General features: G+C 31.9%; 1 protein-coding gene and 1 long non-coding RNA gene across 4 annotated transcripts in view; one reads left to right on the top strand and one right to left on the bottom strand.

The window, feature by feature from the left end:
* LOC131200536 (uncharacterized) overlaps positions 1–4,129 on the top strand; it is a 34,778-nt gene extending 30,649 nt beyond the window's left edge. For both annotated transcript variants that reach the window (XR_009155649.1, XR_009155648.1), the window contains one exon: positions 1,696–4,129. This is a non-coding gene — a long non-coding RNA (uncharacterized LOC131200536). The remainder of the gene's footprint in view (positions 1–1,695) is intronic.
* CHST15 (carbohydrate sulfotransferase 15) overlaps positions 1–14,205 on the bottom strand; it is a 71,646-nt gene that overhangs the window by 1,762 nt on the left and 55,679 nt on the right. For both annotated transcript variants that reach the window (XM_058187414.1, XM_058187413.1), the window contains 4 exons: positions 13,056–13,202; positions 4,136–4,292; positions 1,071–1,227; positions 225–372 (listed from right to left, as the gene is read on the bottom strand). In XM_058187414.1, coding sequence (XP_058043397.1) covers positions 225–372; positions 1,071–1,227; positions 4,136–4,292; positions 13,056–13,202 — 609 coding nt within the window. The remainder of the gene's footprint in view (positions 1–224; positions 373–1,070; positions 1,228–4,135; positions 4,293–13,055; positions 13,203–14,205) is intronic.

Here is a 14,205-nt window from a genome sequence, read left to right as displayed (position 1 = left end):
CATGAATTAAATAGAGTAGTAGATAGCAAATGAACTAATTAAAATATATTTAAAGCTTTGAGCTATAGAAATATGACAACTTCCAATACCTTCCCAAAATGAATGTATTTGGTGCTAACTCTATCTACAGCTGTGCTGAAGACAGCACAGAGGAAAGGAAGCTTTAGAAAATACAAGACAATCACAATAAATCAATGATGGATATGCTTAATTAAAATTCATACCTAAATCAAGAAACTGGAACACTATGTGCATAGTTAATTTTACATTGGATGCATGATCCTCCAACCGGAGAACTAATATTTGATCTTTATTGAAAACCGCCAGCCAGTCAAGGAGAAAAACAACATACAGACCAACCTGAAGTCTTACCTGAGAGAGAGGTGGGGGGAGAGAGGGAGGGAAAGAACTGTAGTAAATTATTCCAGATACAATTATATTCATATAGTAGGAAGTTTCTGAGTGGGAGATGCAAGGGGAAATGAAATGGTTGATTAGGAAATGATTAGCAGAGGATAAACTGGCAGGTGGATGTGGAAAAGGGTCAGGTTGGGGAATGGGGATAAACAACAGAAAAGACATGTTATATTATATGATTATATATCATATTATATAATTTTCCCAAAAAAACATTTGTTTAATTGTGTTATACAAAAACAAGATTAAAATTATTTACAGCACAAACTGACATAGAACAGATGAATTTATTTCTATCTTAGTTGAGCTCCCAAGAATCTTCCTTCTCACTCACTCTAGTGTCATTTTTTATGTCCAACTTCTTGAGGGGACTTAAAAAAGGAAAAGAAATTAATAATGCTCAAATTAAATCAACATTTCATTCTTGCAAAATGTGTATTCTTAGAAACTACTCTCAACAACCAGATGTTGGAGAAAAGTTTTCTAGCCTAGCTGCCCATGTGTAGTTATTTTTATTTAAGAACAATCATATGCAATTTCAGTTACAAAATCCAATTTCTGGATTTTATAAAGTACTTGGTTCTTATATATTCTGAAACTGGTAATACTTGGCTTCAGAGTAGTATATAAAATCTGAAATGAAATATACATACTGGCATGGCATTATTAAGGGTGTTGTTGTATACACAGGCTCTCAAAGAGAAATCTGTCAAGCAATTCTCAAAGAGTTGTAATGACTCAGCCACTTTTTCATGGAAGTCTTCTACAGATTTATTAGCACTTGCAAAGTAGAGATAATCAGAATATAATCTATGAATGGAAAAAATACATAAACAATTGAACTGTAATTAGAAACCATGCCATCTAGTTAATAGAAATAATAAATCTACAGCTAGTGTCCAGGAAAGAAACAAATAATATTATTTATATCATAAATTTTGTTTTTTGCATTAGAACTTACTTTGGCTCAGATATCCTAAGGAAAGAGTTTCTTTCTGATTTACTTGCTGTTTGAGAGTATCAGGTAATCCTTATTTTAGAGAAAACTAACACAAACTGTCAAGCTACTGCAATTCGCCCAACAATAGTGGAATTTGTTTTCCAAACACCAAATAAAATCCTTATTACCATAATAGTCATTCCAAATTGGTTCCTATTCCAATTTTTTATGGCAGATGAATAAAATAGTCTTCAAGAGTTAATCATTATGTTGCTGCTGTGTAATAATTTTAGTTGTTCTACTTAATCTTTTATCATTCTTATCATTCTTTTCTAAAGATTACTATCTACTACTACTACTACTATTACTACTACTTTTCTAAAGATTACAATTACTACCAACTTGCTTTCCATTAAGGACCTGTATACTGCACAAGTCAAAAAGAGGCTGTGACCCCTCAACTGTTTCAACTCCTACCCTCAAAACGATGCTATAGAGCACTGCACAGCAGAACAACTAGACACAAGGACAGTTTTTTCCTGAATGCCATCACTCTGCTAAACAAATAATTCCATCAACACTGTCAAACTAGTCTGCATTACTATTAATCTTCTCATCGTTCCTATCACCCATCTCCTTCCACTTATGACTGTAACCTTGTTGCTGGTATCCTTAAGATTTACATTGACTGTTTCCCTATGATTATCATTAAGTGTTGTACTTTATGATTCTTGACGAATGTATCTTTTCTTTTATGTACACCGAGAGTGTATGCACCAAGATAAATTCCTTGTGTGTCCAATCACACTTGGCCGATAAAGATATCTATTCTATACTATTCTGTTCTATTTTAAAGGTCTTATCAGTGTCCCCAATCTTTGCGGCTTGGCAGCCTGGTTGTGGGGGAGAGGGAACTGGGCCATGTGAGCTATGGGCTGGTGTGTATGCAGCTCAACTTGCATAAGCAGCAGGCAGTGCACACCTGCACAAATGCCTGGCAGCCTGCTATTTATGTAAGTTGAGCTGCACATGCTCCAGCCACCCACTCATGCAACCCAATTCCCAATAGGCCATAGCCCGGTAGTAGACGTCAGCTCAAGGGCTGGGGACCTCTGATCTATATAATACTGCAAGTGCCCAGTTCTTGATTCTACATCGCTTTGTCTACAATGAAACTGTGCAGAGTTTTCATTGGAGCTCCACCTTCTGTACCACCAAATCAATTAGTTTAGTGATGACCCATTTAATATTACCTAGATAATATTGGAAATAACTTTAAAAACTATGTTTCCTCCAATGACTGAATGACATGTTCATATTATATACTTCACTGAATCATAAAGGAGTTATTTTGCCATATAAACAGGCAAACTAGAAACCTAAACCAGATAAAAGTACTTTTAGTTTGAAACTACCATAGGTTGAAGTAACTCCAATTATAGCATCTGTCCATTTTAAAATTGAGATTAAAATCTAGAGCAAACCCATTAAACAGCACACCGTCTTTGACTACTTTAATTTTCACACATATCCCTAGGCCTATAGGGATAATAAGATGGTGTGAGGAAGTGAATAATCTAATTCTGGCTGAAATTGCACAAATTCCAATCCTATCACCTTATTTTCAAATTAGTTTTCATTCATTCAATTGTCCTAGATCAGATGCTGCCTTAAGAATTTATCTCAATTAGTATGGGTAAGGATGACTTGTGAACATCCTATATTAGATTGGCATTAATATTTATTTTTCGTATACAAAATGTTGGATGCAAACTAAGAGATATATGTGCAGACAGGAGTCACTAAAATAACATTTGCACAAATGTTATTATTTAAAATAATTAATTTTAAAGCAATGACTATAAACTTTAAAAATACAATCATTACATGTTGGAATGTTATTTCTGACAGCTTTTATTAAATGAAGTTTAATATTCTGAACTATTTGTTATTTCTAATAGCATTTTTTTTCAGATGTTGTAGCAGAGGTAAACCATACAGGAGTTGAACAAGTTGCTTATTTATTCATGTGTTCCCATATGGCAATTTAGAATATTGGGAAGTTTACACATTATGATTTACAACTGGAAAGACCGCTTGTAGCCAAGATGATGGTAAATGAAGAATTATATCAAATATGCCACTTCCAACTTTAAAAGAGATCTAAAAAAAGTAATACAGATGCCTAACACAAGTAATATTAGTACAAAGCAATAACTAATACCATCTTCTTCGTTCAAGTGCAGGGATGTTTTTAGAGAAGACTTTGAAAAAGTCAGGTGGTCATTACAAATACAGCATGAAGTTCGATCACTTCTTTTACATGTATTGCACATATAATGCACACAAATGGGCAAAATATCAATAGCATCATTGCAGCTGTTATAATATATACTGTATTTATATATAAAAGTGTAATATTAGATGGGATGGAAAACTTCACATATATGGTGAAGGTCAAAATGCTAATGATAAGGCACAATCTCTGTAAATAAATCAATATATGAAGACAAATAATGCATAGGCCTGGTAGAATAATTCCCCATCACCACACACAAACAAACATAGATATTCACTCTCATACACATAGAGTATCTGAGAACACTTAAATTATAATATTTCTCTTATCAAATCAGGAGACCTGACATTTATTTGAAAATTGCATCTCTCTGACTATGCAAAATAGAAACTCTTTAATCTTAAATAATTATCAATATTAATTACAATAATATGTAAAAATAGAAAACATTGGAAATATTGGAAATATTGGATGCTCACCTTTCAACAGGATCTCTAAGCATAACAATAAGTTTTGCATTTGGCTGGAAGGCATGAATAAAATCTGGTATTAAGAATGGAGGTTCCCCTTCTGTACTATTGTCATAAAAGAAAATCCAAGCATTGTTGTCCCACATTGTTGAAGCACTTGCCTCTCCTAGAAATGACAAAATCTATAGATGGTTATCCTTAATTTTAGAGACATAAGCAGAATTTGCTATAAATCGTATTTACCAAATCTGCCATTATCCATGTGTTTGTTGTACATTAATTTCTATTACAGAAACTGAATAGAACTGGTACTAAAATTCAACATGTAGAGAGCAACAGGTTCAGCAAAAAAATTTATGAAGGCTATGAGCTTAAATATATTTAAAAATAAACACAAGATAACATAAAGACTTTGGTATCTATATGTTGATGTGAATAATCCATGTATTCCATTTCTTTTTACATAGAAAACATTCTGAAATATTGAGTCTACTTTCTTTTGATACTGTTAAATTTATATTTTATAAGTCCCAATGTTTGGGTATATTTCAAATATGTTTACACTTTAAAGAACATTTTTACAAATAAATAATGAAACTCAATGTATAAAGTGATGTATGGATGCAAAAAAATGATGATTTTCAAATACAGAAAGGTTTTAAAAAGTATATTTGTAAACTAGATTTAGTAGTTTTCATTCCCTTCTCTCAAGTTTTTAATTTTAATTAATGGATTACTGTTTGTTTTTTCTACACTCTATAATACTGCTCATCCTGAAAAACAATAGTATAATTATTGATATGTTATTACTTATGTGATTCCCATAAATTCCAATGAACTCTACTTGCTATGTGCTCAAATGCTTAGTACATATACTATCCAAAAAATATTATTCTGGAACATGTCAGTTTTCCAGACATATTGAGTTTTGCTAAATAAGGCTGCCTGAATGAATGAAATAAAATTTACCAATCTATTGTATATGTCCAATCTTTTTTATAGATTTTGCACTACTATAATATAGATTATAGCAGGTCCACTATGAGACATATACTGTGGCACATATATATTCATTTATTGTGTCCCTTTAATTGCCATAATTGCTGAGATGTAGATTTCCATTGTTTATTTTGTCATAATTTATATTTGGCAATAAGCTCTTCAAAACTTATTAACTTACTGGGGAAGCAAGAAGAGAGCTGACTTCTACTCCTTTTTAAAAGGGGAAAACTTTTTCTCACTTGAACTTAGTGAAGGAAGAAATGGCGTCTGAGAGGAAGTGGATTGGAGGCTGCTTGTGAGAGAAAGTGAAGTTCGTCTTTGTGGATTTTAGCTGAATAGAAGCTTTCCAGAGGAGGCAAGGTGAAAGTTTTTATTTTACAACTTTAATTGGAGACTTTTTGAGACTTTGAGATTTTATAATTCTAATTAGAGACTTTACTTAAATTAAAATGGCTTCTAAGCCACCAAAAGTTCCCATGACGAGAAGGGGGTCTGAAACTAATTTAGAAGATATATTAAAGGAACAGAATAGAGTTTCTGAAGAGCGATTTAAAGAAATTATGAATAATATTCATGGTGTGAAGGATCAACTTAGGGAAGAAATTAAAGAGACTAATAAAAAAATTAGAGAAGATTTATTGATGGTTTTTCAAGGTTTGGCAAAAAATTTGGAAGTAATGGAGGATAAAGTGGAAGTAATTAGTCAAGCAAATCAGTATTTGGATAATAAAGTTGGAGAGCTTCAAAATAAAGTGGATAAAAATGAGGATCATGTGGTGGTATTGCAATATAGAGCGTTGGAGAAGGCTTTGAGAATTAGGGGTCTTCAAGACCGGAAGGAAGAAGATCTTAAAAAAGTTATATCAGAAGCCTTAGCTGAAATGTTAGGCATGGACCCTCGAGAAGTTGATTTTCAAATTGATAAGGCATATAGGGTTAATTCTTGGGTAGCGAGGCAGAAAAAGCTCCCAAGAGATATTGTAATTTATTTTTTAACTTCTACAATAAGAAATCAGATTTTGCAAGCTACATACCAAAAGAAATTGCAAATAGCAGAACAGGAGGTGTTGGTTTTGAAAGAGATCCCTGCTAAAATGTTAAAGGATAGAAGGATTTTAGGTTTTTTACACAAGAGCTTAAGAAGCATCAGATTCAATATAGATGGGAGGTTCCAATTGGTTTAACAGTATTTTTTCAAGGCAGGAGATATCGAATTGATACTGAATTGAAAGCAAAAGATTTTCTTTTTAATGTATTGAAAGTGGATGTAGAAACAGTGGATAAAAGTCTTCAAGAGAAACAGAGTGGGGAAGCTGAAACTGCACCTGTGATATCAGTACCTCAAGAACAATCTCAAGAACAAAGAGTGACAAGGGAGCTATTAGGCGAAGGAGATGGAGGAACGACTTCAAAGACAGGAACGGATTCTACTACTGAAGCTGTGGGAGGAGCCAAGCCAAGAGTGAGGGTCTTCAGCTAATTGCTCAGAAGCTTCAAGAGGCCAGAGGTGGCAAATAAATTTTTGACATGGAATGTTAATGGTTTAAATTCAGCACAGAAAAGAAGAAAAATATTCCATTATTTGAAACAATTTAAAAATGATGTGATATGTTTACAAGAGACACATATAAAATTATCAGATCAGAAATATTTGATTAATTCAAATTAGGTAAACATTTTGTTTCTTCTGCTCGAATAAGAAAAATGGTATAGTTATATATTTGAAGAAAAATATATCAAGTAAATTAATTGAAACGGACATTCAAGGAAGATATATTGCTATTGAATTGATTTTAGAAGGAAAAGACACTTGTGATTGGCATATATGCACCTAATCAACAACAAGAAAATTTTATAAACTGTTACATGAAAAATTGACTTTTGGGACTATAAAACATTTATTATATTAGGGATTGGAATGGTGTAATGGACATTAGAAGAGATAAAAGAACTCTTTCTAAGAAAATTCCTATGCATGCAAAATTGCCTAAATCTTTTTGATTTGATGGAAGATTTTGAGTTGAAAGATATATGGAGAAGGCAGAATTTTGATGATAGAGATTATACTTATTTTTCGGACAGGCATCAATCTTTTCACGTATTGATTTTATATTAATTACCAATGACTTGCTTTCTAGGGTTAGGAAAACAAAGATATTTCCAAGGTGTTTAACTGATCATAGTCCGGTATGGATGGAGTTGCAATATGAAGGTGGAAGAAGATCATGGAGAATAAATGAAAATTTGTTTAGATATGAGGATAATGTAAATCAATGTAAAAACAAATGAAAGAATTTTTGATTATAATTTGGGAAAGGGAACTTTGATAGAAATGGTGTGGGACGCGAGCAAGGCCTTTATGAGAGGAAATTTGATATATATTAATAGTAGACAGAGGAGAAAACTACAAAAACAGCGTAGGGATTTAGAAGAGGAAATTCAGAGGAAACAACAATTATTGGTATATAATCCACATGATTTAAAAACTACTGAGCGATAAAGATATTACAGAGTCAATTTAATATGTTAATGGCAGATCAGGTGGCAACCAATATACAATATGCTAAACATAATACTTTTGTAATGCCAATAAATCAGGAGGTGGTTGGCTTATATGTTAAGGAAAAGACAGAAAGCACGTACTATTGAAGGAATTGAATACAAGGGTAAAGTGCGATTTCAACAGGATAAAATTAAAAAAGCTTTCTTGGAATATTATACAAATTTATATGCCAGAGATACAATATTGAATATGGATATTGATAAATATTTGAAAGAATATAAGGTTAAAGGTTTAACTAATGAACAAAGGGAAGAGTTGAATCGGCCTATAACTTCTGAGGAAATTATTTTGGTAATAAAGCAATTAAAAATAGGAAATCCCAGGCACAGATGGACTTACAGCAATATATTATAAAAGTTACAGGATGAGATAGTTGGTCCACTTATGGAGTTATTTAATCAGATATTGATGGGAGGAGGAGTACCACCATCATGGAGGACTACTTTTATTTCATTGATACCAAAAGAGGATCAGGATTGTACTAAGCCTGGGAATTATAGACCGATTTCACTCTTGAATAATGATTATAAGATTTTGCAAAAATAATGGCAAATAGGTTAATGGAAAATTGTACAACAAAGGATTCACACTGACCAGTCTGGTTTTATAAAAGGGAGACAAATGAGGAATAATGTTAGGCAGATAGTGAATTTATTGGAATATTTGGAAAAGAAAAATCAGATTCCGCAGCGTTTATATTCTTGGATGCAGAGAAAGCTTTTGATCGTTTGCATTGGGAATTTTATTTAAATTAACAGACAAAATGCAATTTGGAAATGGTTTTACGAATACTTAGGGCAATTTATGGAGAGCAAACAGCTCAGATAATAATTAATGGTAGTTTGACAGATAGTTTTAAAATTGCGAAAGGAACAAGGCAGGGTGTCCTTTATCACCTTTATTGTTTATTTTATCTTTGGAACCTTTATTGGATAAGATAAGAGAGTTAAGGGAGATAGAGGGTATTAGAATTAGAAGATATGAATATAAAGTCAGAGCATTTGCAGATGATTTGGTTGTTATGTTGACTCAGCCTATAAATTCGAGTGTATATTTGTTGGAAGTAATTAATCAATATGGAAGGGTCTCAGGGTTTAAAGTGAATCAAAATAAAACAAAAGTGTTAACCAAAAATATGATTAAGAACCAGAAAGAAAAACTAGAGGAAATAACAGGATTTGAAATTGTAAAAAAGGTTAAATATTTAGGAGTCTTTCTTACTTCATCAAATGGAAAATTGTATAAGAATAATTATGATGTGTTATGGAAAAAAATTCAGAAGGAAATGAATACTTGGAAAAAATTACAATTATCTTTGTTAGGGAGAATAGCAGCTATAAAAATGAATGTTTTGCCTAAATTCTTGTTCTTGTTTCAGATGATACCAATAATTAAGAAAGATAAAAATTTGGATGAATGGCAGATTGGAATTAATAAATTTATATGGGAAGGAAAAAGCGAGAGTCAAAATGAAAATAATGCAAGATACACGGAAAGAGGAGGATTAAAAATGCCTAATTTAAAACTGTATTATGAAGCAGTTGTTCTTTCGGTAATAAGTGATTGGTTTAATTTGACGGAGGAAAGGATTTTGAATATAGAAGGTTATGATTTATTATATGGTTGGCATGCATATTTATTGTATGATAAGAAAGTAGATAAAGCTTTTAAGAATCATGTGTTGAGAATTTCTCTTCTGCGTGTCTGGAAAAATATTATTATAAGTTAAATTACAAAATTCCTATATGGGTATGTCCTCGCACGCAGTAGAGAATATAAATATAGAACAGGAACAAGAAATGATTACTTATAAAGATCTTTTATACAATGAGAGGAAATTTACAACTAAAATCTTTGGATACATTAAAAGAAGAAGGGAGGAATTATACTTGGTTTCAATATGGACAGTTAAAGGCTAGATGGAAAGAAGATCAGAAAATTGGTATCATTCAAAATGAAGAAAATCTGGTTAAACAAATTAGAAATCAAACTCAGGGGCATATAAAGAGATTGTATACTGTGTTGATAGAAATAGATTCTGAAAGAGATTTAATAAAGGATTGTATGATAAAATGGGCACAGAATATTCAAGAACCAATAATGTTGGAAACATGGGAAAAAATTTGGGTTAGAAATGTTAAATTTACGCAAGCGCAGAATTTAAGGAAAATTTTTATAAGATGTTTTATAGATGGCATTTAGATCCTAAGAAATTATCATGTATGTATCCAGATATGCAAGCGAAATGTTGGAGATGTAATTGTGATGATGCTACATATTTTCATGTATGGTGGACTTGTAAGAAAATTAAGTCTTTCTGGATAAGAATCTGGTGGATTATGCAGAATGTTCTGAAGAAGAAGATAAAGTTCCTACCGCAATTTTTCCTTTTGGGAATAACAACGGACTGTACAGTGATTGAGACTAAGTTGATTTTGAACTTAATAACAGCAGCACGACTGTTGATTGGACAATATTGGAAGAAAAAAGAATTACCCACAATAGAAGAATGGATATTGAAAGTTTCCAATTTGGCTGAGATGGCTAAAATCTCAGCCTTCTTGAAAGACAGTACTCAAGAAAAATATTTAAATGAATGGAAGAACTGGATTGATTATATTCAAAATAGATATCAGATTAAGAAATTTCGGATTGCTTTTGAATGAAGGATGTTATTTTTGATTTTAATGGAAGAAGTCAGGTTATGTGAGAGAGAAAGATTATAATTGTGTTAGATTTTAAAAAATTTAATGTATGACTGTTTTGTTTAAGGAACTATACCTTGTGTTTGCTCCGGGAAGTCCGGGGGGGAGGGGGGTTTAGGAGGGAGGGGGGGAGGGGGAAAAATTTAATTGTTGTAAAACTTTTTTAATAAAAAAAAAACTTATTAACTTGGCAATGGCATTCAAAAGTACATTTCCTACAAGTTTTAGAATCTTACCTTTTATGAACTTGAATTAATATTGATCAAAAGCAATTCATATTCAACATAAGATAAATTAATTGCTGCTGCACTGATCCATTGCACAAAAATGATACAAATTTTTCATAGAAGCTAAAAGTATATAACATGATTAAAATATTTCCTTTTATTACAGAATAGTTCTAAGTTGTCCATATAAAATCCATTATAAACATTCTGATGAATTTATTGTTATAATGATCTTAAATTACTAAATCCTGTCTAGAATGCTTGGAGCTTTGTGTGTTGTGTGGCATTGAGGCAATAGCCATTGTTTCATCCAGCAGTATGATTATAACTCAGTAATCATTTGATTCAGAGGCATTTTTGAATGGAAAATTACACTGCCTGTTAAAGTTAGAGGAATGTTTACAGCTTTAATTATATAAAGTTTAATAACATTGTTCCCTAAGTGACCTTCTGATTTTCATATCCTATGGATATATTACAAAATAAATTATGTTTAACAAGTTAATAAAAAGTTTAATATAGTATGCATGCTGATGAAGAGCTGAAGTAAACATTTTTTAGAAAAGCTCATTTCTATAAACTGCAGCAGAGGCCCAACTGTTTCATAATAATGTTCATAATTAATATGAATCAATATATTCATGTAAGAGACATCTCTAATGCTAGTACAGATTGTTTTGCCTGTCCTTGTCCTTTAGATACAAAGCCTAGAAAGAGCATTTAACATTTATTTATAAATGCAACAGATTCCAGATCAGTGTAGCTAGGTTTAAAAGCTTTTGTGAGGAAGTCAAGACATATTAGATCAGGGTTTCCCAACCTTGGTAATGTGTGGATTTCAATTCCCAGAGTTTCCCAGCCAACATAGCTGAAGATAAAGTCCATGTGTCTTAAAGTTGTCAAGGTTGGGAAACCTGTATTACATCATGTTAAATGCTGTTTTACATTAGGGCATCTTAAGGCATCTTTCTATCTCAGAATGTCAGTTAAACAATTGTTGTCCTGCACAAATGCTATAATTCATTCAAAGATCTATATCAGTGGTGGAATTCAAATAATTTAACAACAGGTTCTCTGCCCTAATGACCAGCTGGGTAGGTGTGGCTCAATGGTCATGTGACTGTGTGGGCGTGGCCAACTCAATGTCATTCACATTGATGGGTGCTTCACTTTAGCTGTTACAATGTAATAACGGTTAACCAGAGAGGCAATTTCTGTAAGCAGGGCAATAAAGATTAGGCTAGAAACAACACCAGAATGTTTCCTTCCTGCCTTCCTTACAGGAGTAGCCCTGCAAAGTGGGAAAAAAAACAAAATAAGATTTCTTCGAACAACCGGTTCTCCGAACTGCTTAGAAAGTTAACAACTGGTTCTCCCGAATAGATGGAACTGGCTGAATCCAACTACTGATCTATATCTATATGTATTTATCTGAATGTAACAAAAATTATATAGAAATACAGGACTTCGTCTCCAATATTATAGGAAGAAGACATTCAGTAAAGGATGGCTTCCTCCTTCAATGCATTTCTAATTTCCAAATTAGAAAGAGTTCTAATTGCTACTTGCTATCTGTACATAGAGCCTAGTTAAACTTTGCTTTTGTCATGCTGACTCCACAGTTGCAACTAACTAGGACCAGTCTCAAAACAAAAATGCTGAAACAGAGGTAAATCCTTTTATATATATTTAAGTGACTCAATTAAGATAATCAGGAGACAATTTCCTTAGCATTCTCTGCTGAAATATTAGAACAGGGCATAGACTGAAAAAAGCCCATGGAGAATCTACTGGGAAGTGAAGACACACAGATATGAAACCTTATGCAAACTACTTCTAATTATACATGCTTTTTATTATCATTTTTATTGATAGTTATCTTATGATGTTATTTGAATATTTTAAGTAGATTATACATTCCACCGAGTTTTATCATTGCAAGGACAATCAAGGTAGCAGTATGGTCTACTGAAAGTGAATACGTTTACTTCTCAAAAATATATATACTGTATGTTTATCAAAAATTATTTTAAATAAATATTGCAAATATTTAAACAGCATCACAGTAAAGAATTTCTAGATTTGTAATGGAAGAAATATTTTATCTTTTCACTGGCGTTTAAAGTTACTTCTAGCTTGTTGTAAAAAAAACCTCTATTCCTTTCTCTGCTAATATAACTTGTTGAAATAAAATGCTATGATCACATTTTGTTATATAGTATATATTTCAGATACATATTGCTAACATATCTTTTTAAAAGTCTGACTTCCCATTTTAACAACAGAAACCATAAGTCATACCAATACCAGTACCGGGAATACAATTTCTATAAATCAGCCTTTTCCAAAGTTAAATTCTTCAAATGTGAGATTCTAAAACATCTAGATGACACCAGATTGAGAAAAGCCATCCTAAGTGACAGTTTCTGTACCAATAATAATGTTGCTCCTCTTTTCATAGCTGTTCTCAGAATCTCTCTGCAGCACATTTTGAATCTGATGGGCAGCCAAATCAAACAGATCTAGGTAATCATTCACAGGGTAACGATCATGAAATCCATCTCTCAAACGAATTATCCCTGAAAATTAAAAGCACGAAGAAGTAATTTTTTAAAAATCAGCAATTATATAATTCAGACATTGAATTATAGAGAAGACATTTTTCAAAGAATGCAATTACTTTGGGTTAACAGACATATTGCATTAAAATGCAATCCTAATTTCTGTGTAGACAAGTGGGGACCAAATAATTTTAACAATTGGCACCTGAATTTGCATATTGTCCTCTCCTCCTTTCCCACCCATTTTTGGTATCACATATTTTTAATCTGGCATCTTACTCTGAGAGTAACAATAAGACTATGAAAGCCTTTTGGCTACTGGACAGGATAAACATTTTCAATGAATAATATACATCAAATTTAGATTATTCATTTCTGAAATGCACATAATACAAATGTAAATTTTATGTTTTTGAGAACATAATTCACAGGAAAAGTTTTATGGGTTAATAATTTAGTTATGTGTTTAATTAGAATCCTACCATTATGTTATAATTTTAATGAGATTGTATCAAAATGTTTCTTATTAATAGGAATAGAGTGGAGATAATATTATAAAAGCAAACCAGTAAACCCAAAGATTACAAAAAATATTTGACAAAATCCTATTGTTTTTTTATTCTTATACATACATGCTTATACGTCCTCATATGTCCTCATATATATGTTTATATACTATATAACATTTTGTGTGATGCTTATGTATATTGTTGTGACAAAAATAAATAAATAAATAAATAAAAAATAAAATATTAGTATAATCCAGTAAAAATATGCCTTTTCTCAGAACAATAGTTTTATTAGACGGGATACGTAAGAAATTCATGAACAATAACAAAAAAATAATTCCTAGCTATAGAGGTCCAGATGACTCACTGTAAAATCAATGACTACAGAATTATAAATAGAAAACAAACAAATGAAAGACTTCTGAGGAAAAAGCAAGGGAATCCATCCAAGACAAATATTTTAGAACGTCCAGGCGGCCCAGTGAATTTTGGCTACAAGTGGATTATTTATC

Source organism: Ahaetulla prasina, chromosome 6, assembly GCF_028640845.1.
Source record: "Ahaetulla prasina isolate Xishuangbanna chromosome 6, ASM2864084v1, whole genome shotgun sequence".
Lineage (NCBI taxonomy): Eukaryota > Metazoa > Chordata > Lepidosauria > Squamata > Colubridae > Ahaetulla > Ahaetulla prasina.
Note: the sequence above shows the minus strand (reverse complement) of the source record. Positions and strands in the feature narration are given on the sequence as shown.